This window comes from Alligator sinensis, unplaced genomic scaffold (genome assembly GCF_000455745.1).
Source record: "Alligator sinensis unplaced genomic scaffold, ASM45574v1 scaffold173_3, whole genome shotgun sequence".
NCBI lineage: Eukaryota > Metazoa > Chordata > Crocodylia > Alligatoridae > Alligator > Alligator sinensis.
In genome coordinates, this window is record NW_005842076.1 from 362,364 (window position 1) to 384,295 (window position 21,932).

Genomic DNA, 21,932 nt, shown 5'->3' on the forward strand with positions numbered 1-21,932 from the left:
TAATTTGTCTTATATCAGCACTTAACTCTTCATTTAAGAGCCTTTTAGCCTTGTGTGGAGGTCTGTGGAGAAAAAGATAGGAACTATAATGCTGGAATGGTAAAATTTGAATACCAGCAAGGACATTATATATGTTTTCATGTTTAGTAAACAAGGCCCTGCTTAAAGTGCTTCAGCACATATAGGTATCTATAAGCATATGTGGAGTCATGGAACTGATGTAAAATGACACCAGGTATTTATGGTAGCACACTTTTGTTAAAATACCTTGCTGAATTGACAGTAGAGGCATCACCGCTTATTGCAGTTGCTTCAAAACGGTGCCTTTTGTTTAGACGTTTTCTGGAGAATGGTTGATATTTTCTTATTTCTCTTTCCAAAATCCAGGAAGAAGGTCGTGGTCAAGGCTTTACTGATGGGCAGTACCAAGGCAAGCAGCTTTTCAGATGTGATGAAGACTGTGGTGTTTTTGTTGCTTTGGACAAACTAGAATTGGTGGAAGATGATGACAATGAACTGGAGAATGACTATGCAGCTCCAGTTGACACAATGCAGGTAGAACTTCCTCCTCTAGAGATCAACTCCAGGGTTTCTCTGAAGATAGGAGAAAGTATAGAGTATGGGACAGTTATATTCTGTGATGTCTTACCAGGAAACGAAAGTTTAGGATACGTTGTTGGAGTGGACATGGTAAGAAATTAATCCAACTTCAGTTACTTTTGCATGTGTGTTTAAATAGTAAATTACATGCAATATAGAAGAACAAAGCAGTGACCTACAAGCTACTTCAGTGGAGGCTAATGACATAAGTGGGGAAATCAGCACCAACATGTAAAGATGCCACTTAGTGGCTGTTTTCAGTATCGGGTAACAATATATTACTTGACTTTAAACAGGTCAGGCAAACAATCTGGGTTCTTTAAGGAGCCTCCACTGAGCTACTTGCCATGCTAGATCTGATTCTCAATATTATTAAGCTACCAGTTTGGTCTATGAGGATATGCTTGTTTGTTTTCAGGGAACTACAATGGATTCTTATGTTTCTGATTTGTTCTTTTTCATTTTGCACCTAACCTTTTTATGTAATTGTGTTTGTGCTATATATTTTACAGACTTGCTGAGGTTTTGAAGTATGAAATTTGTCACGTCTGCTTTGTTTGTTAGTGACTTTTTTAAATATAAACAGTTTCTGAGATTTTGAGAGACTATTTTGTGATCTGCTGCTTTTGTGGACTGTAGTAGCAGTAAGAATAGCTATAGTGCTTGTCCTTAATTTCTTTAGTTGTATAGAATAAGTTTAGTAGATAACACATTTATTGAAACAGGGACTATTTGCTAGGAAGAAGAGGCTTATTTTTTTTATCATGGCTAAGAGTGTATTTCAAACTAATATTTTAGTGGGTTTTTTTTCTTTTTTAACACACACATTGTCCATGTGAGTAAAAAACAAAATGAAAAAAATAAAAAGTATTATGGTAATTCATCGTGTATAACTGCATCAGCTCTATCTGGTATTTTTGTATTGAAGACCGATGTTAATAGAATCACATTGCATATTCTACTATTTTAACAGGCCTAAGTTGTTTTTTTTTTTTTTTTTTTTTTAATATTAAAATATAAACCCTTTTTCTTTCTATTATTTTTTAATGTGAGAGAGACTGAAAATCCTGAATCGTCTACAAAGTTCAGGATATATAATGCTGTAGCTAAGCAGGTATTTGTCAAACCTTGTAGTTTTCTGTTTGTGCCACAAAGGTAAAACCTGTATCTAAGCCCATAGATAAGTCTTTAAAAACTCTGCAACACTCCCCTTGGACAGTACCTTGAAATCCTCATTTTTTTTTCTATTTTTAGGATAATCCTATTGGAAACTGGGATGGAAGATACAATGGAATACAGTTGTGCAGTTTTGCAAGTGTTGAAAGTACACTTCTCTTACATATCAATGATGTTATTCCAGGTATGTTTTTAGTATTCATGTGCATTTGCTTAGTTAACATTTTTCAAAGCATTGCAAGTGCATTTAAAACATTGGAATATATCCCACTGATTTAACTTTCTTGGCCTCTGCAACTCCTTTCATTTGGTCCTTTCATTTGAAAACTTGCAGCAGTGGTGTGATCCTTCCTGTATAGATTCTGATTATTCACTTATTGGTTGCTTTGAGCAATTCTGAATACTTTGACTGGAAACCTGTTCTCCCGCATGTGAAACCTAGGCCATTCTGTAGAATAAAGGAGTAACAACCTATGACTTAACAGTGCACAGAGTGAACAGAAAATAATCATAGGCACCATTTTTTAGAAACTTTTATTATGTTAAGAGTTTCAAATAGCAAACTAACATCTAGTAATTGCAGTTTTTTTGTGCACAAGGGCTTGTTTTTCAAATAATTTGTGAATTGTAGCTGTGGTTTAACTGCAGTGCGTTTAATGTAGGCACAGAAATTTCCCAAAAGAAGATGTAATTCCCCCTCCCCCAACTGATAATTGTCCTTTTTTAAAAAACTTTATTAAACATGATTATTTTTATTTCCATTCCCTAGGAATTTTGGGCTGCAGTCTTACAGCTGTAGCCTGTACCACTTCTTTCTAATCTAGTGACTGACTTTTTCCTTGAGTACATTCAAGCTCAGATGTGTCATGAAGTGGTACATATACATAATGGCACTTATGGAATCATTATGTACATGTGCTACTCTTTTTGTTTAGTCAAGCCACATAGTGTGTTAGATTACTTTTTTTCTTGTTGCTTTTTCTCCAGAGAAGAGTTCTTAACTCCCATGTATTAATGGCAGGTAATGTTTATTGCAGTTTTATATCAGTAAAAATCATAAACATTCAAAGTAGCTTGTCTGACATCTTTCCCAACTACATAGTTGGTCCAGTAAAAGATATTCCCAAACAGACCTTGTGTCTTGCTATTCCCTGAATCATCATGGCTACAACAAAACTATGGCACTTTCAAAAGAGCAAGCATTTTTCATTGGTGACATTTTAAAATTCAGCTACAAAAGGATAAATATTTATTGTAGAAGCGATACTCTGCAATTTTTTATTTTTTTTTTTTACTTTTAAAACCAATGTAGACTTCAAAAATAAAGCAGTAGTTGCTAAATCACTTTAAATGTATTAAATTGAACTAAGTTTACCAGTTAGTTACCAAACTGTTTTTTGTTTTTGTCAGTTTTCTGAAATGCTGTGTAAGGTCCCAGTTCTGTAAGATGTTTGGGCATATGCATAATTTTCTAGTGTGTATTTTAGTGAGGTTACTCACTTGTATGAAGTTATGCAACTGCTTAAACTGATTGCTGAACTTTAGGTCTAAAAGCTTAGAAGGACTTCTTAAATACAATTATTGTTAACTTAGTCATAGTAAATTTTAAGATCTTATAAGTTGATACATGCTTTATCATGTTTAAATGGTAAATCTTTCTATTTAAAAAAAATCTCTTGAAGGAATGTTTCTCTGGATGGTTGAGCAGAGATAATCTCATGTCCTCCAACCAAAGTAACTGAAGTGTGTTAATAGTATTACTCCTAAGGGGTTACACTGCAAAAATGTAATTGAACTGCTATACTTATTCAGAAACATGAGAATTTTTTTCCATTTGAACTCTTTAAAGTAGATCTAGCATGCCCTGAATCTTCTGATGTTATGCTGAAGAAATGGCAATTTTCTGCTTGCATGGTAACTTGCTATTTTCAATGATGAGCTGAATTTAGTCCTATTTTGCACAAAATGGGGGAGGGAAAGGGAAATGCTAAGTATTTATTTACTTAGCATTTAATATAGGCACTTTCTATTATTGTCCTTTTCTTGTAGATCCTCTTAATTTTTGTCAGTTCTTTCCAATATAGTAGGGGAAAACCATATGATATGTAGTCAGGGAGGAAAATACTTTTTGTCTCTTTGCAACCAATAAGTGTTTTCATAGACATTTTAGACATTAGGGCTGGAAGGGCCCTTGGAAGACCATCGAGTCCAGCCCCCTGCCCAAAGGGCAGGAAGTCAGCTGGGGTCATAGGATTCCAGCAAGATAAGCATCCAGTTTGCTCTTGAAGGTGTTCAATGTAGGCGCTTGAACCACCTCCGGTGGCAGGCTGGTCCAGACCTTGGGGGCTCAGACAGTAAAGAAATTCTTCCTTATGTCCAGCCTGAAACGGTCTTGTAGTAGTTTATGACCATTCGACCTAGTCGTCATCCCTAGGGGTGCTCTGGTGAACAAACGTTCCCCCAGATACTGGTGGTCACCCCTGATAAACTTATAGGTGGCCGTCAGATCACCCCTGAACCTGTGCTTTTCCAGGCTAAAGAGCCCTAGGGCTCTCAGCCTGTCATCGTAGGGTCTGCTTCCCTGACCTCTGATCATGCGTTCATGAACACGTGTTCTGTTACTATGACCAAAAAACTAAGTATGGCAAATAAAACCAAAACATGGTCTAATAAATATCAATAGATGTGCTTGGGTATGAGTAATTTTAATATGTCTGTTTATGAAATCCTCTATTTTCAGTACTGGCCACCTCTATGGTTCCGTATCTGCAGTGTTCATCTTAAGCTTTTTTTCAGCAGCAGACTTTCTTAAAATCTGCCATTCATGATCTAAAAATATATGGAAAAAACTGAAACTGATTTTGCAAATTGCCACCAAATGTATTCAATAAACAGAGTTTAGAGAGCTTTGTTTCATTTTCACTTGTAGATATTACTTTTGTAGAGCTGCTTTTTAAAAAAAGGAAACATTAGGGTTTTGTTAAATGCTGATTGTGATACTTTAACTGGAGACATTTTAGTCCATGAAAGAAATGAAACTCCAAAAGTGAGGATAGGAGAGAATAATCTCTCTCTCTCTCTCTCTCTCTCTCTTTTGGTAGCATCCAAGGGCCTAATTAGGTTTGGAAAACCACTGTTCACTTCCTTCCACAAGCATGTAAGACTAGGTTCTTAAGAACATCTTTGTGTTTTTTATTAAAATAAATCCCTGTTGTCTTTGGTTTAAAAACAACTTTTGCACCTGTGTAACAGAGGAACTTCCTACATTGGGAAGCACAAATACTGAGCGATCCAGTATTTTGTTGTATGAAGGTCAGAACATTCTGTTTTCTATTGAATAATGCTTCTTTTGCAAGGGATAACATTTGAGGTTAAAATTGCAAATCTGGCTACCCAAGTTCAGTTTATTGACATTATACTTGGATAACAACTAAAATCAGCTTGATTTTTCACCCCCTACTCCCAAATAATTGAGAGGGAGCTATATGTACCTGTAGGTGTATTATTTATTTGTAAACAAACTGAGTTACCTTTTTAATAGTCTAACCTTGAGAACCCAGGCTTGAAAAGTTTTTGCCCTTAGTTTCCTGAAAATGAGACACATCTGTTATATATGCCTTTTGCTTTATAAAGTGATATTTTGAAGACTTTGCTTTATTTGGCCATATTTGTTCTGTACTGCAAGAAAACCAGACTTCTATGTACTGTATTCTAGAGACGATACCACAAGACAGAAGACCTCCTAAACTTGCCTTTACCTCAAGAGGTGGTGGTGATAAAAGCTTATTCAATCATAGTAAGCCCAAAATTACAGGTACTTTTTAAAAGTAATTATGATTGTGTTCAAAATCTTTTCAACAAATGTTGCTAACTTTATAAAACTTCAGATGCAAACTCCCAGGTTCCATGGGAGTTCTCTTTGGATTCTAGGGATTTCTGGCACAGAACTGGGTTGGGTAGGGATAATAGCTGTCTTCGTAACAATAATTTGTTTTATGAAACAAAAACAACATATGGTGAATTTCTGCATGTCCAAATAAATCTGCATTGTTTTCTAGGATCTGCCTCTGAGCCTGGAAATAGAAGCAGATCTGAAGTTTTCTACACATTAAATGGCTCTTCAGTTGATTCGCAACCACAGTCTAAATCAAAAAACCCATGGTATATTGATGAAGGTAATGTGGTACCTTTTGTACCCCCTTTGTGTTAATAAACGCACTTAAACACAGATATATTAAATGTGGCATACTGGAAAGGTGAATTTGAATTATAGTAAGTTTATTTTTCAAATATTTTAATTTTTTTTTAGGACAAACATATCTATTTTTATGCAGAACATTTGTTGACAGGTCCTCAGGTGTATGCTTAATATTAACCGAAAACCTTAGATTTTCAGTCCTGCTTGGAATAGATGAGTCCTCAAGTATGTTGTATGTAGTTCTTGTTGGGTGTGTATAACACAGGAAATAATCTCAGATGCTCATTACTGAGCGAGAGAGAATTATTTTATGAAGATACCCATCTTGCCAGCTTTTTATGCAATTAATACGTTTTCTTACTAATGGGAGTTTAATAGTCTGTATACAAAATATTCAGTTAAAGTTATGTATAGTACACAAAAATGAACAAAATAGTTTTAATTAAACTAAATGCTTAAAGCCTCATTAAATCTTTGATTGGTTTTGGACATCATGTAAGTCTCTAGTTAGCCTCTAAAATTGCTTCTAGGTTCATAGCAAGTATTTCGTTTGGTAATGAATGTTTATGGCTGAAATTGGAAAAATATTAAATGGCTAAAAACACGGGTTTAGAGCAGAAACATACTGCAAGAGTCTCTTTGCTTAATAAACTGTTAAAAATGGAATTGAGTTGAGATCAGTCTTGACTGCTAAGGAAATGCCAAGCCCACAACTTCTCTATAAAATCAGCTTATTTGAGAAGGTATTTCTCTGACTTAAAATGAACAAGGAATTCATCACTTCCTGAAAAGTAAGTGGTTAATTCTGTGGGGTTTGTGGTTTTTCTTTTTTACTTAGATGTTATCACGTAACTATAAATCTGTCAAGGAAAAAAAAGGTGGTTTAGGCTGTTTGCTCTGTAAATGTCAACTGTGCATTGTTGACTAGCTAGGGAGTTGAGGCAAGATGCAAGGCACTTAAAATAGTATTGCGCTAGTATATCTGGTTGTGATCTCATTTATCTAGTACTGAATTACTCATGACTTATTTATTCTCCTTCATAACAAGTGAATTACTTTATTCTGTGTGAGCACTTGGTGACAGATTCTTTCTCCTTTAGAACCAAATTATGCTATAATACAACCGTGTGCAAATAACATTTTAAATCAGAGATACATAATCTAAAACTAATGACAGGCAAACATAATGTTAATTACAGCTGCCCACCTTCAAGTCATTTCATGATTCACTTTGCCCTGTTTAGTAAGAGTCTAACTTCTCTATAGTTCTAGTTATTCCACATAATGTATTTCTATAAAATGTGTGGTGTTGAGAACTGAACCATAAACATGGAGAAAAATTTTAATATTCCTATGGAGGAAAATTTTTATATTCTATATTTATCTTCATGATAAGCCTTTCAGTGTTCCCTGCTGGCATCCTCTCTTCTGACCTAGAAAAATCCCTGTTCCTTGCTGCCTCACAATGCGCAGGTTCTTTTAAGTAAACATTAGCAGTATTGTGCCTAATTTTAGTATTATGCTATTGGCAGTGACTATGAAATGTGTGCTCTCCACCAGAGACAGATGTGATGTAACAAACTGTTTGCTTAGCAAACATGAATGCGAATAAAAACTATTCTAGAAGGAAAAACAATGGTTTTACAAGGTCTGGAAAAACTGCACCACAGGCTTGTGTGTGTGTGTATGTAATATATAAAGTACACAGATTTCTATCATCTGGATACTGGCTTGTGCTGCAGGAAGTGGGGGACTAGCAAGTCTTCCCTCAGTAAGAAGGGCAGATGGCATTGTGCATCTGAGAGGGGACATATCTGGAACTTCCTGACATGCTGGGGAAGTGGGCTTATACTACCACCTTTGTGGCATGTTGTGGCATGTTCCCCTCTGAGAGCCATTGTATTGGATACTATGGACTTTGGATGGGATTGTAATCTAAACTCCTCCCCCAGCTGTCTTTTGCCTCCAAGAGCGTTTGGACACAGCAAGAAATACCTAGTTTCTTTGTAGTAGTGTTTGATGCAGTTGGGGAGGTTTCTTGTGCCTCTCCATTCTCAGGGTTCCTGCACAAAAACTGATAACAATTGGGCCCAAAATATCCCACCTGTATTTGCAGTAAGAGAGTGGTTTCCCAGCCAAAACTATTCTTTGGCAAGACAGGCAGACTTATTAATTCAGTGTTAAACTCATTTATTGTTTTGTGTTTATAGTTGCTGAAGATCCTGCAAAATCACTTACTGACTCATCTTCTGGATTTGGGCATTCTTCACCGCCACTACAGCCACCTCTAACAAATTGTGTATCGACTGAAAATAGATTTCATTCTCTGCCTTTTAGTTTGACAAAAGCATCTGCCACTAACGGCACTATTGGACATAGTCCTCTCTCTTTATCTGTCCAGTCAGTTATTGGGGATGTGAACACTGTCGCCAACCAGGAAAGTCTATCATCAGCAGTGCCTGTCAGTAACTCGCATGGCCTTGAAGCAGGTTCACTGGCTGAGGTGAAGGAGAATCCTCCCTTCTATGGAGTAATTCGCTGGATTGGTCAACCACCAGGGGTTAATGAAGTTTTAGCTGGACTGGAACTGGTAAATAATAAAAACTTTAAACTTGTTTTCTACCTCTTTTGCTGTTTTGTTTTGTAACATGGAAGAATTTTGTAGTTAAGAAATAGATTACTGAACAAAAAAGCCAATCTATGGGCCTCCCTGAAATGTATCTATCTATTTATAGCAGTGGAGCCAGGCTTTTTGGTAGGCATACCACAAACCAAGACCGCACTTTTCTTGAGTATCATCCTGATCTCCTTCCCCTGCCTGATCTGTTGCTCTGTGTTCTGCTCCGTGCAACCTGTTCAATCTGTTGCTTTGCTTCTTGGCATACATGCTGCTGTTTCCTGGTCCCTTCCTCATCTGCTACATGTCACACAAACTGCTCATGTCACTTGGGCCATATGTGCTGCATGTTGACTACCCCTGGATTACAGCATAGTTAAAATTGTGCTGCTGGCCTTGGCTCCCCCACCCTCTGTCCGGTCTTTGGCGCGGCTTCGGAATCATGGCAGCGCTCCCTCACACTTGGAGCACTCCGACTGGCTGTTTCCATCAGCCAATCAAAGTGCGAATAAAGCGTTACTGACAGACAGACAAACGTAGGCTTTTATAGTATTAGAATGTAGAATGCTAGCAGACTGAACACTTCTGTACATTCTAGTGTTAGGAATTACATTCCTGAGATTGCAAGACTTCAACTTAATTTGCCATATTTACTCAAATCTAAGACAAGGTTCCTTCCCCCCCCCCATTTAAGATATGGGGCAGGGAGCCCCTAGTCTTGGAATTACGTGCAGGGGGGAAGGGGCAAGCGGTGGCTGTGGCTCAGGATCCAGCCCTTACCTGGGGTTGGGGCCATAGCTGCAGCCTGCTCCCCCCCACCACCTCTGGACCCTGCCATCTCCCCTCTGCAGCTTTTTCTCCCCCATCTTCTCCCTCTTCCCTCCCCCCTGCTACAGCCTATGTTCCCCTGCCTGCCCCTTTTCCCTCCCCTACTTTACCTTTTCACCACACTGCCAGGCTCCACCCACACCGCAACCTGGAGTACTGAGCACAGCTTGTAGCAGTGGTGCGCAACTTGCATGGCTGTTACCTGGGTTGGGCTGGGGCCATGCTCAGTGCCCCAGGCTAAAATGGGGATAGAGCCTGTTGGCATGAAGCAAGGGTAAAACGGGGTGGGGAAGTAGGGAGCAGAGGTGGCATGGGTGCAGACACAAGCCAGGGGCAAGCTAGTTAACCTCCACACCACCTGCGTCCCCACTGCCTGCCCCCCTGTAGCGATGGGGGAGGGGAGAGGTGACCTTAAGATGATCCTCCAATAATTAAAATCTATCCTTGGAAAATTATAACAAACTTATTTAGCTTTTAAGCTTGCCCATGGTGTGCTACTTTAATAGGTGTAACAGCTGTTCAGTGTCGGTTCTTAGTTATTTAAAGGACTTTGTCCAAGTCTAGATTACACTTTGTTGTGTTATCCCTCTGACTTTGAAATGTTTATTATTCCTTTGTGTGCATACCATTATGGTAGTTTGTTGTAGATTATACAAGTGTTGTCTGTTTAAAACGGGGTTGTGTATATAGTGTTTCCGCTTATTCAAACTTCAAGTTTTATTTACTTCAGGTGGAAGAAACATGTTCTCAAGACTACTGTAGTTTACATAACTACAAAACAGTTGGAGGATGCTGATATCATAATTAATGTAAATAAATACAAATTGCTGCTTAACTGAAACCTTAACTGAATTGCATTCCAAGTAAACTTTTATACGCTAGGAAAGTTTGATTGTAAGGTGGATAGTCTGTCAGACATCTCACTCCAGAATCCTAGAAATGGCAATTTTTAGAGCTGTTTTCCCCTTAGCCGATAGTGCTTATGAAAAGTTTAAACCCTTTCATGTGTGGGGTTTTTTGTTTTGTTTTTTAGGAAGATGAATGCGCAGGCTGTACAGACGGCACATTTAAGGGAACACGATACTTCACTTGTGCCCCAAAGAAGGCTCTTTTTGTTAAACTTAAGAGCTGCAGGCCAGATTCTAGGTTTGCATCTCTGCAACCTGTTTCCAACCAGATTGAACGCTGCAATTCTCTAGGTATTAAATATATTCTTTTTAATAATTTACAATGTGATATTGACATGATTTCTGGTTTCTATCAGGTAGCATTTAAAAAAAAAAAAAAAAGAAAAGCTGTTCAAATATTGGCCATTCAGTTTAGCAAATGTTGGACTGTAATATACAGAATACAGTTGTAAAATTTCTCTGAATTATTTTTTCAGAAACTTTAAAGTGAGAAAATATGCTTATTAATTTAAAGAAGTCTGAGCCCTTTTTCACTATTGCAGTCTGAAAGATTGTATAATGGTGATGATTAGTGTGCGGCTCATGCAATGTACTTATACTTGGAATTATTGATGATTTATTTAACCATTTAAAATGGGGGATGTTTTCCTGGCCAACATTAATATCCTTGTATCGGAGGATTCAGACTGCTTTAGTATCTGATGCTGAGCCTCTCCATCCTTAAACATTTAGGCTTCCCTATTATGCTATCTTGCATTAGATGCATTTGGCAAAGGGAAATTAATTTTCTGAACATTCATACCAAAAGACTGTGTGGAAACAGAATATGTAAAATAAATAAATAATAAAAAAAAATTAAGGAGAAACTTGGTGATTTGCATTGGGTAAAGCTCCATTTCAGTGCAGTAGGCCTCCTACCCTAGCAACCTAGTTTAAGGGTTTAAGGACTGTGTGCCATCTACATTGGATTATGTTTCCCCTGCTCAAAGGAGATTGATTGATATTGTAGGATTAGGAAGGACTGTGGTATTTTTTTCACTTGAAGAAATGATTTGGTTACTAAACACTTGTTAGGAAAATCTCAGTGGGGGTAGTATTTCAGGTTCCTGAGTGACTTTTTGAAAAAAAAATAAATTTCAGCCTTTGGAGGATACTTAAGTGAAGTGGTAGAAGAGAACACTCCCCCAAAAATGGAAAAAGAAGGCTTAGAGACAATGATTGGAAAGAAGAAAGGGATTCAGGGTCATTACAACTCCTGTTACTTGGACTCCACCTTATTCTGGTATGTATGTATTTTGTGCATCCTATAATGTGGAATGAGTGGGAGGAATGTTGCAAACATAGTATTTTTTGCTTTGTTGTTGAGTGACCTGGTATGTCACCTGTTCATTTAAAATGGAGTGGAACTCGCTTGGATCAGATTGGTGTCTGTGTGTGTGTATTGTGGTATATTCGCTGATGGGGATAAATAACTTCTTAATTTCAATCCTTTACTGGTAGCCAGTCAGTACTGTGTTTATGTATATATGCTCTCTCTTATTTTCTGTTCTTACCTTTCTTGTTTACTGCTTTACTTATTCCTTCTGCCTTCATTGGTTTGTCCTGTTGCTCAATTATGGTATGTTTCCCAGCTATGCAAGTTTGCCTATTTTGCAGAATGAAAGTAACTTTTTCTTTTCTTTTTCTTTTTTTCCAGCTTATTTTCTTTTAGCTCAGTTTTGGATACTGTGTTACTTAGACCTAAAGAAAAGAACGATGTAGAGTATTATAGTGAAACTCAAGAGCTACTGAGAACAGAGATTGTAAATCCTCTTAGGATGTAAGTAAAAGCATAGCAATAGTATCAAAACTAACTGGTGATTTTCTTTTTTCAGGTCTAAATTTCATAATAAACATAACTGCCTACATCAGGGGCTGGCACTTGTTTTTGGGCAGGGTGCCAAAAACACCAGCAACCTTGACTTGTAAGATATTGGCATGCCAGGGGAAGATGGGGGGGGGGAGCCATGAGGGGCCTGATCCTTGTTGTGGCAGCGCAGCCTTGGCCTCTTCCCTACCGTCTGGCCCGAGGCGTGCATGCCAAGCAAAATGCCTTCGTTTGCCATGCTCTGGCACCTGTACTGTGGGTTACCTACTCCTGACATACGCGATGTTCCAGAGGATTTAAATGAAAATACCATTACTACCTGAGTGTTTGTAAAACTAGAAACAGTACTTGTAACTTTTAACCTGTTTGGTGTAACGAAACATGTAAGAGCACATCTTAGCAGTGCTTTCATTTTCTGGACATGGAAACAAGCATGTTTCTCTTGCTGTAGTAAAACCATGCATGTGGATGTAAACATGGAAGTGACAATAGACATTGTGGCTAGGAACAGAAATTCCGCAAAGTGGTATAAGTGATTAGAAACCGGTTCAGATCAATAACAACAGAAGTTCAGTGCACATAAACCGCTTTCAAAATGCCCCAAACTGGTTTAAGATAAACCTGGGTGGATGTATTATCAAACTTAACTGATTTAGGTTAAATCAGTTTATTGAACTTCTGTCCCAGATCCCCTCCAGATTCAAGTTAACTTGCAGTCCCCAGCATCCCATGATGCTTTGCACCTCCCCTGCAACCCCCTCCCCCCCTTTGCAGGGTGGGTGGAGCTAACCTCGGCTCAGGCTGTCTGCTCCAGCCAAGCAGGGAGGTGTGCTCTAGTGCCCCTGGCTTCTGGCCTTAGGCACTGCAAGGATATGGCTGCATTTCCAGAATCAAAATTGAATGTCTGTTCATTTGCTTATTGGTTCAATCTATGCAGCTTACACTAACCTGTGAAGAAGCTTGAATTGATTCAGGCTTGGGATTTTTGGTTGTCTGTGCTTAGCTCATTCGTGACCTGGGCAGGGTTAACAAAACCTAATATCTTGAGACATGAATAGCAGTTGTATCTGAGTTTGCACACCCCCCATGCAGGATTTCATCCCTGTCCTCAAGTTTCAAGTCTTCCATTCACCTTTCCACAAGATGTAAAGTGGAGGGAAAACGGAGACCTAAATGACCAAAGCTTCAACTACCTAGTGGTGTCAGCCTCTGATGGCTTATTACCTTTTCCCAGATGTCAGAATCTCTCTCTAATTAGAACAGCTTCTGCAGTGGCATCTGCTGTTGTCATGATGTTCTGTGGCATATTGGAACGTCAATAATTATGCAGGCATTTGCAGTTTTAAATTGAAAACCATTTTAAAACTGATTTTTACGTACAAGTGTCATTTGGAAAAAATAGGGAATGGTAAGTTTCATGTTTTCACATTACTTGAAACTGTCACAGAAATTGTAACGCACTGCAGAATTCAGCATTGCTGTGCCCCAAAATATAGGAGGCCAAACCAGAGAAGAATGAGGGTCTTGACAATTAGGTTTGAGAACGGGGAAATACCAGATACTGTATAGGAGTCAGTAAACAAAGGTCGTGAGAAAAAAGTCTGTGTTCAAGCCTTTGGGTATTAATATGAAGGATTAGCTAATTATTCGTTACACCAATTCTTTTCTTTAGCTATGGGTATGTGTGCGCCACTAAAATAATGAAACTCAGGAAAATACTGGAAAAAGTTGAGGCTGCATCAGGATTCACTTCTGAGGAAAAAGGTAAGTCAACTTTTTTCCACCTATATGGGGAGGAATTGCAGTAAGAAGGGATTGACAACCTGTATTGAATTGTATTTTATGTTAAGCTATATAAATAACTCTTTGTAGTTTCAAAGCTTTGATTTGGGGTAGGTAACTGAAAAATTCACAGGTACTGGCACTGGTCACTTGTGAATGAAGAAACCTAAATTAACAGTTTTTTCTAGTAGCAGTCTCTCCACTTCATAACCACAGGTAAAGGAGAAAATTGAAACTCCCTTGCAGGAGGGTGATTCTCACAAATAAAGACTGTGAACAAAGCTGGGAGTATCGACCTTCTTAGGAAGGCCATTATGTTCCTATGGAATAACCTTCAGGAGCTTGTTCATAAGGCTTATACTCTGCACTCACATTTTTCCCTAAGAACTACCCTGGAGAAGCTCAACTTTACACTTAATTACATAAATACATTTATAATTAAATATATATAAAAATAAAACCCAGATGACTTTTTTTTTACCAAGATCTGATGCATAGTCACTTAGTTCTTGGACAGTTATGTCTTTTTCTTTTTGAGGAAGCTCAGGGCTACTATAAAGTGGCAGTCTGTTCTACTACAAATGGAAAGGAAACAGCTCTTCCCTTCCTTTTGGTATTTGACTTCTGTCACTTTTTTCCTCTTAGGGCCTAGTCACTATTAAATTGGTGGCTTAACTTCCAATTTAGACAAACCTCATTTCTGCTACTGCACGCATCCTTGTATAGATTAGCAGATACTGTATTATTTTTTTGTTCCCCCTTTTCTCTTTCTTTTCCTTACTTCCTGTGTTGGCAGAAGTTTTTTTCCTCAAGGGAAAATTTTAGAGTCAAATGACTCCCTTTGAAGTAGGATATCACTTAATGTTCATCTGGCAGTTGAGATAATTTAATGATAATTCTATTGTGCTACAGAAATTCATGGAATGAGCTTAAATTCCCTTTAGAATAAAATTCCCTAGTTTATTTAAGAGCTATGTCTGGGAGATTTTTATCTGCTTTAATGTGCTAATGTGACTTTATTTTTGCACAGATCCAGAAGAATTCTTGAATATTTTGTTTCATCATATTTTAAGAGTAGAACCACTGTTAAAAATCAGGTAAAATGCTCATTTTGTCTAAGCAATAAAAATTTACATGTTGAACACTTGCAGCTGAATTTTTTCTCTACTAATGCTAGGGCAGTGCCAGGGGCTGAAGAGAGGGTTGTCTCTTCTGTTAAGGAGCTTCTCTCCCACGGTTTAATGTGTACTTTGTATAATCTCAGTGAGACTTGATGACCGCATTGGTCTTATTTCCTGCTACCACTGACGTGCTCCCAGAAGCCAGGACCTGTGTTTTCTTGGTCACTAAAGTGGTCCCCTCCTCAACTATTATGCCTGCCCTATGCCCTGCCTGTACTGGCATACCTAGCACCACAGTGTATTTCTGAATCTGGCTATAGTTTGGGTATCCTGCAGAGCCTGCAGAAGCAGTTTGTGAGGAGTGGAAATTGAGTTTTAGGAGAAAAATGTAACAGCCTATGCCTTAAGGGACAGCAAGCTTTGGATTTCTTATTTCTTGCAAACATGCATTCAGGGTTTGTAAAAATTGTAAGGCCTAATTATTTTCTGTGAATGTTGCTTTTTATATAGGGGAGAGAGAATTCTGAAAATCATCTTGAAGTTTCTTCTTCATTCTTCCTTTAGAAATAGCATAGTGGGGTCCATCTTGCCCCAAACCTTGTTTTGGAAAGGAGTCACCACTTACATATGCAAAGATTTGCAGGTTTAGTGGGATATAGGAGCTGTTGTGCAGAGGCCCTAAAGCTTCCATGCAGCAACCTAGCCTACCTTCATGTAGCTCTTTGCTTAGAAAATGTCATTAGGCAGGAGAATTTTTTCAATAGTTTCTTTCACTGGGAAACTGCTCTTCTTACAGGGACTGCAGTAAATTCTGAGTTGCTTTGCAACTTTGGGGTTGAGATAATGAAGGGTATTATATTGCAGCCTGCAATGTAGTGTGGCAGTATCTCAGTCAGTTTTATAAAGTCACTAACTGCAGCAGCATGAAGATCAGCATGGGCTAATTTGTCCTGCTTCTCAAATGGGGCAAACTACTAACTCTGGTATCTCTATATTATCTGCTGTTGATGTTCCTTAAATCTACTATAGCCTTCTCCAGTGGGGCTTCCAGAGAGAGAATTTCTCTAAGGCTTGAGGGGTGGGAGATGAGGAGGCACACTGTGGAGCAGGAGATTTCTTCTTTCCTACTTCTGATCTGCTTGAGATTCCCTGGTCTTTTGTCAGCCTTTTGCTGAAAGAAGCTAAGAAAATATTTAGTACTTTATAGAAAATGCTTTTAGAAAATAGTGACAGATCCTGGTCAACACATAGATGCTGTGGCACTACCACTATAGGCCTGAGTTCAAAAAAGGCTGAAGTTGGAATAAGCAGCTTTTATTTTGCATTCTGGGGTTGAGAGAGATTAATGACAACATGGCACTTGGAGAGCTTGACAATCACATTGCCTGACTGTAATGAAGTAGCTCCATCTTTAATTTATTTCTTCTGCTGTCTTTGGGACTGGGGACTAAGCTTTCTCACATGCTCCTTTTCTCCCATGTGAACATTACAGATTCTTGGGTATTCTGCATGCCCTCTTGCATCCTCCTGAAGTAAATCTGCAATTTGATTTTGTGGTTAGAATTGGGCAAAACTCTGAAATTTTGAGACCATTGATGTAAAATTTTGTGGACTATTTGTGATCGATCTTAAAAAATAAAGTATTTCATTTTGATTTTCCAAATAGAAACATTTCACTTTAAAGCTTTACTTTGGTGTAATTCAAAAAAAAAAAAAATCAAAAACATAAAACTGAGAACACTTTGTGTTGGAACAAAATATGTTTCAGCCTCATATTAACTTTACAGTTTCCCTGTGGTACTTTGGTTTCACTCTTCTCCAGATTTACTTTCTTTGGGCTTTTTTCTATCTCACATTACTTGCATGTTTTCTCAGATTTCACAACAAAGACTGCCTTAGAGTATCTGTTTCTGATCCTTTTCATAGAACTTATTGCTGGCTTACATTTCTAATAATTCATTAGTGTGTATTTAATAAAAATATGTTGTTTGTTTTCCTGTTAAGATTTTATTTAAAAAACAAAAAAAAACCCCAAAACATTTCCTGAGCTCAACTTGAACTTTGCTTAGATGCAACTTTCCATAACATTTTTTGGGGGCAATCTAAAAATGTTAACATTTTACAATCTGTGAAAATACAAGCATGTTAAAAAGGGAATGGATGGTGTGCAATGGATTTCTTCTGTATGGTAAGAACGGCCTCAAATTACAATTCAGCTGTATTGTTAAAAATTCCAATATTTTGAAGATATATTGTATCTGTATTCTTAGATCAGCAGGTCAAAAAGTGCAAGATTGTTACTTCTATCAAATTTTTATGGACAAAAATGAAAAAGTTGGAGTTCCAACAATTCAGCAGTTATTGGAATGGTCTTTCATCAATAGCAACTTGAAGTTTGCAGAGGTTGGTTATAGTTCATACTTTGTAACTTATTACAAGGTCACAACTGTTTAAACAGTACTTATTAAAAGGAGATTTTTATGGTGTCTTTTTGAGTGTTGAGTGTCTTGAGTGTTGGGAAGAGGGAATTACTGATATTAGTGGAAAATGTATTAATGCTTGAGGAGGAGAGTATTGAACTGCTGGTGTCAGAAGATTACCATGTTACTAGATTTCTTTTATTAAACACTCTGAAAAGATTTTTATATATAAAATGCGTGTATTACAAAATGTGTGTGTATTAATAGAATCAAAGGGACTTGGATTTTTGGCTTAAGTTTGTAGTTATTAAAATATTTTGATATATAAATAATTGGTAATCTTCTCTTGCGAATCATTTTGTTTTACAGAGGATTAAAGCATTGAGATTTCTTTATAACATTTTTAATAGGATGGCTTTTTAGAGGAGGGAGTTAGTCCATGGTTGGTTTAAGCAAGCATGCCTAGTACTTACTGCAATGAATAGATTTGACTTTTCCTTTAAATAGAAAATCTCTCAGAGGATCACTGTTATTGTAAACATTAAATTATTTTTATTATCTGTTGGCTGATACTTAAACAGGTGGCTTATTTAACTTTAAAAATGTGGGACACGGTTATAAGTTTATAGGATTTTAGGTGACAACTTACAAAATATACAAATTAGACCAAATATGTATATGAAACTTGTAAGATCTAAATCACATTTTGAAACTTTTTCTTAGGCACCCTCATGTCTGATTATTCAGATGCCTCGATTTGGAAAGGACTTCAAGATGTTCAACAAAATTTTTCCTTCTCTGGAGTTAAATATAACAGACTTACTTGAAGACAGTAAGTATAAACTACTATTGGCCACGTGTAAAGTTTATATTTAGCAGCTTTCTACATTTTTAATACGACTCATTTTAGGATGAACATTTTGATCATTTCATTCTTGGAAAACTGAACTTTTAGCGGTTTAAAATGAGATCGCTTGTGAGTATAGGCTGCTCCGATGCTCTGGAATTCCAGTTGCTGCACTCCAGCAGCCATCTGTGTCTCGTGTATTAATGTCCCTGTCCTTCAAAAATGGTGGGGGCGCTTGAACTAAAGCTCCTCAAATGAGCTTTAGTTCAAATGCCCCCACTGCCACTTTAAAGCACGGGGACACTAATACAAGAGATGCAGCAGCACGTTAATTAGAGTGGCTCTGAGAGCTGCTCTAATTAAAGCGCAACATGCCCCTACCCTCTGGAGCACATGTAAAAGTTCCCATACTTCTGACTTCAGGCCATAGTCAAAGTTGGAGTTCTTAGTATTTTGACTTCTATGACTTTTAAGGACAATTCAAATGTAAGGGGTGTTACTGTCAACACAAGAATAAAATATTGTGGAACTGCAGGTAAGTTTGAATGGTTTCTTGCAGTCTGTGGACGATCACCATTTGCCTTTCGTCATTTCTTTGATGTGCTTGAATTTTAGCAATCTACTGATTTTTTTTTTTTTTTTTTTTTTTTGTTTAAATGTTCAAGTTCATTGCACACTACTCTGTACCTGGTGTCTTTTTTCCCTTTTTTCCATGAAGTTTGATCAAAGTTGGCTTGATTTTATTTATTTTTTATTTCACAAAAGGAAAAATGTTCTTTATCTTTATGAAAATGGAAAAATATTCATCAGCATCTTTAAATTGGGGGGAAAAAATGGATACTAAAGTGCCAACTGTAAGCATGTAGTAGTAATCTTTTTTTTAGCTGTTGATGCATGTGTGTGTTTACATTGGAAGGGCTAGGATGACTGTATCTTTTTGCACTGTTAGTCACCTCTTGTACAAAATGTATGTAATGTCTGTTAATCTCTGTTACTCGGGGAAGAACACTCATTTCTAAATTAATTGAAATCACTCTAAATGTCCTCAACTAAACATTTTAAAACAAATTTCTAAGTATCTTCATTGTGGCCTTTCAAATTGCATGTCATCTTATTTTGGTTTTGGATAGAGCTAAATGCTAAACTGGGTTAAATAATATAACGCCCAGTGGATTGGTAAGGGAAGACAATATGTGATAATAACTTGCGCCCCTTTTTTACAAATGTGTTTGACTGTTACATATTCATTAACTGTACTTCTGAAAGTGGGGTTTAGTAAAGGTTTATTTCTGCTGCTTTCTACTAGAAGATGGAGGAACAAATGAATATAGTTACAAAAGAAGGGGAGAGACTTCTTGCATGCTGTCTATTTTGTGGTTTCTATTTTCTGTGCCCATTTCTATCCAATAATGGAAGCAAAGGTAGGACATCTTAACCTGAATGAAATGATGGTCAGCTTGCCCCAGTTCAGTTTCATTTACTGCAGGAAAGAAGCACAAGCACAAAATGGTTACTGTGGAACAGCCTCCCTCTCTTTACTTTGATCTAATTTGTTTAATTAGTGATGTCGACTTTGACTGGCTTCATCTAGATTATCTCTATTTGAAAGAATCTATTTTTAATTAAAAATATAATCTTATTTGAAAAGAAATGTCAATTGTATCTTTTTATATTACAAAAATGCAGCTCCTCGACAATGCCGTATATGTGGAGGACTTGCGATGTTTGAATGTAGAGAATGTTATGAAGATACTGACATTTCTGCTGGCAAAATCAAGCAGTTTTGTAAAACCTGCAACACACAAGTAAGCTGGGGAAGGGGATTTGTTTGTTTGGGGTGTTTTTTTTGTTTGTTTTTCTTTCCTGTGTCAGCACACAAGTGCATGAGATCTCTGTCTCTCTCTCTCCCTCAATGATTCTTTAACTATCTTGGGATGCTATAGTAATATCTGAAGGCACTGCCTGCTACAAGAGGGCAAGTATTAAACTTTTAAACTTTTTTTACTAGGCTTTTACTAGGGTACAGTCATCGTTAACAAAGTAAAGCTTCTGTTCTGAATGTTTAGCAGACCCTTAACTATTTTTGTACAGCATTTACCATAGCATCTGGCAATCCTACAGTCCAGCTTTGTGAGCCTACGATGGGAAAGCAGTAAATCTAGGCTTGTCGGAATTCCTTACCTTTCTGGTTTATATTAAGTTTTAAAAGAAGAAAATACTTTTAACATTCTCTTACTGGTTCACACTTGGCTTTAGGTGGCAGTGACTAAAAATTTAGTTGTCTAGTACCTATTTGGCATGCATGAAACCATCATGGCCTTGATTCAGTTCCCAGGCGCAGGTGTCACCATTGACAGGGTTTTTATTGGAGGTTGACTTCTTTAAGTCTGAATGGAGTTGACAAGCACTGAGTATGTCTGGAATTGAACTACCTTCTTCTCCATAGTTGGCCCTTCTAGCCACACTGAGACCAGCATGGGGAGAGGCCAAGACTAAAATGGAAAGTTCCCTCTTCCCCCACCCACCCAAAAACTAATTTTTTTTTTTTTAACTTTGATCTAAATGTAGGTTCACCTTCATCCCAGGAGACAAAATCATAAATTCAATCCATTGTCACTTCCTAAAGATCTACCGGACTGGGATTGGAGACATGGATGTATCCCATGCCAGAAAATGGAGTTGTTTGCTGTTCTCTGCATAGAAACGAGCCACTATGTAGCATTTGTTAAATATGGGAGAGATGACTCCGCCTGGCTCTTCTTTGACAGCATGGCAGATCGGGATGGTATATCATTAATTTGTTTTTCCTTATTAAATGGTCTTTTTTGCTTCTGTTTGAAATTTAAACTCACTCATAGGTTATTTCCTGAATATGTGACTTCAAAAGTTTTTTCCAGTAACAAAACATGTACTTGCTTAAATATGCCATGAATTCTAAATAGAAGCTCTCTCAAATGCCAAGATACATAGTACATCATATAATTATTAAATAGTGCAACTGTCATTTTTCTCTGTTCCAGAATGTAGCAGACTCTAAATGACTCAAACTGTAGCTGTGTTTGGTATAATAGAAATAGTCTTTGTAGTGCAGAATCAGTGCCAACTGCTTTGAAGATGTCTCTGGTTAGTTAGCAGTGGGAGGCCATTATCCACTAACAGCATTCTGTTCCATTGATGTTAACATTCTCTCAGTTAGTGTTTCATTAAATGGTGGTGAACTGAGGACAGTGCGTTGTGTACTAGTGCCTGAGAGAATCGGAGTAATAGATACAAGTCGTAGCCTCCTGAGGATGGTGGTGTTGGCATGCAGAAATCTTGAGACTGTATTTGCTAGTCCAGGTTTTTTGTTTGTTTTGGGTTTTTTTTCTTTGGGGAGAGTGAGAAGTAGGAATCTTGTTTCCTGCTGTGGATGAGATGCTGCTATAGGATCAAAGCTTCCTTTATCTTCTTACATCCAGAAGGCTATTGAGCTTTGTTCTGAAATGCTTCAGAGCTGTCAGTGTGACTTTAGGTTTTTTTTAATTAGTTCAAGAATGCAGCTCACATTTTAGTCATTCAGTAACTATAT

General features: G+C 37.5%; 1 protein-coding gene across 5 annotated transcripts in view; it reads left to right on the forward strand.

The window, feature by feature from the left end:
- The window catches only part of CYLD (CYLD lysine 63 deubiquitinase), a 37,524-nt gene that overhangs the window by 8,370 nt on the left and 7,222 nt on the right, over window positions 1–21,932 (forward strand). For 2 of the 5 annotated variants that reach the window (XM_006023700.3, XM_025204277.1), the window contains exons 3-16: window positions 388–690; window positions 1,855–1,960; window positions 5,492–5,590; window positions 5,835–5,951; window positions 8,185–8,564; window positions 10,453–10,618; window positions 11,468–11,609; window positions 12,024–12,146; window positions 13,867–13,958; window positions 15,007–15,073; window positions 17,368–17,500; window positions 18,241–18,349; window positions 20,051–20,169; window positions 20,933–21,149. In XM_006023700.3, the coding sequence (XP_006023762.1) occupies window positions 388–690; window positions 1,855–1,960; window positions 5,492–5,590; window positions 5,835–5,951; window positions 8,185–8,564; window positions 10,453–10,618; window positions 11,468–11,609; window positions 12,024–12,146; window positions 13,867–13,958; window positions 15,007–15,073; window positions 17,368–17,500; window positions 18,241–18,349; window positions 20,051–20,169; window positions 20,933–21,149 (2,173 nt within the window). The remainder of the gene's footprint in view (window positions 1–387; window positions 691–1,854; window positions 1,961–5,491; window positions 5,591–5,834; window positions 5,952–8,184; window positions 8,565–10,452; window positions 10,619–11,467; window positions 11,610–12,023; window positions 12,147–13,866; window positions 13,959–15,006; window positions 15,074–17,367; window positions 17,501–18,240; window positions 18,350–20,050; window positions 20,170–20,932; window positions 21,150–21,932) is intronic. The other 3 variants (XM_025204278.1, XM_014520001.2, XM_025204279.1) reach the window with 3 other exon arrangements.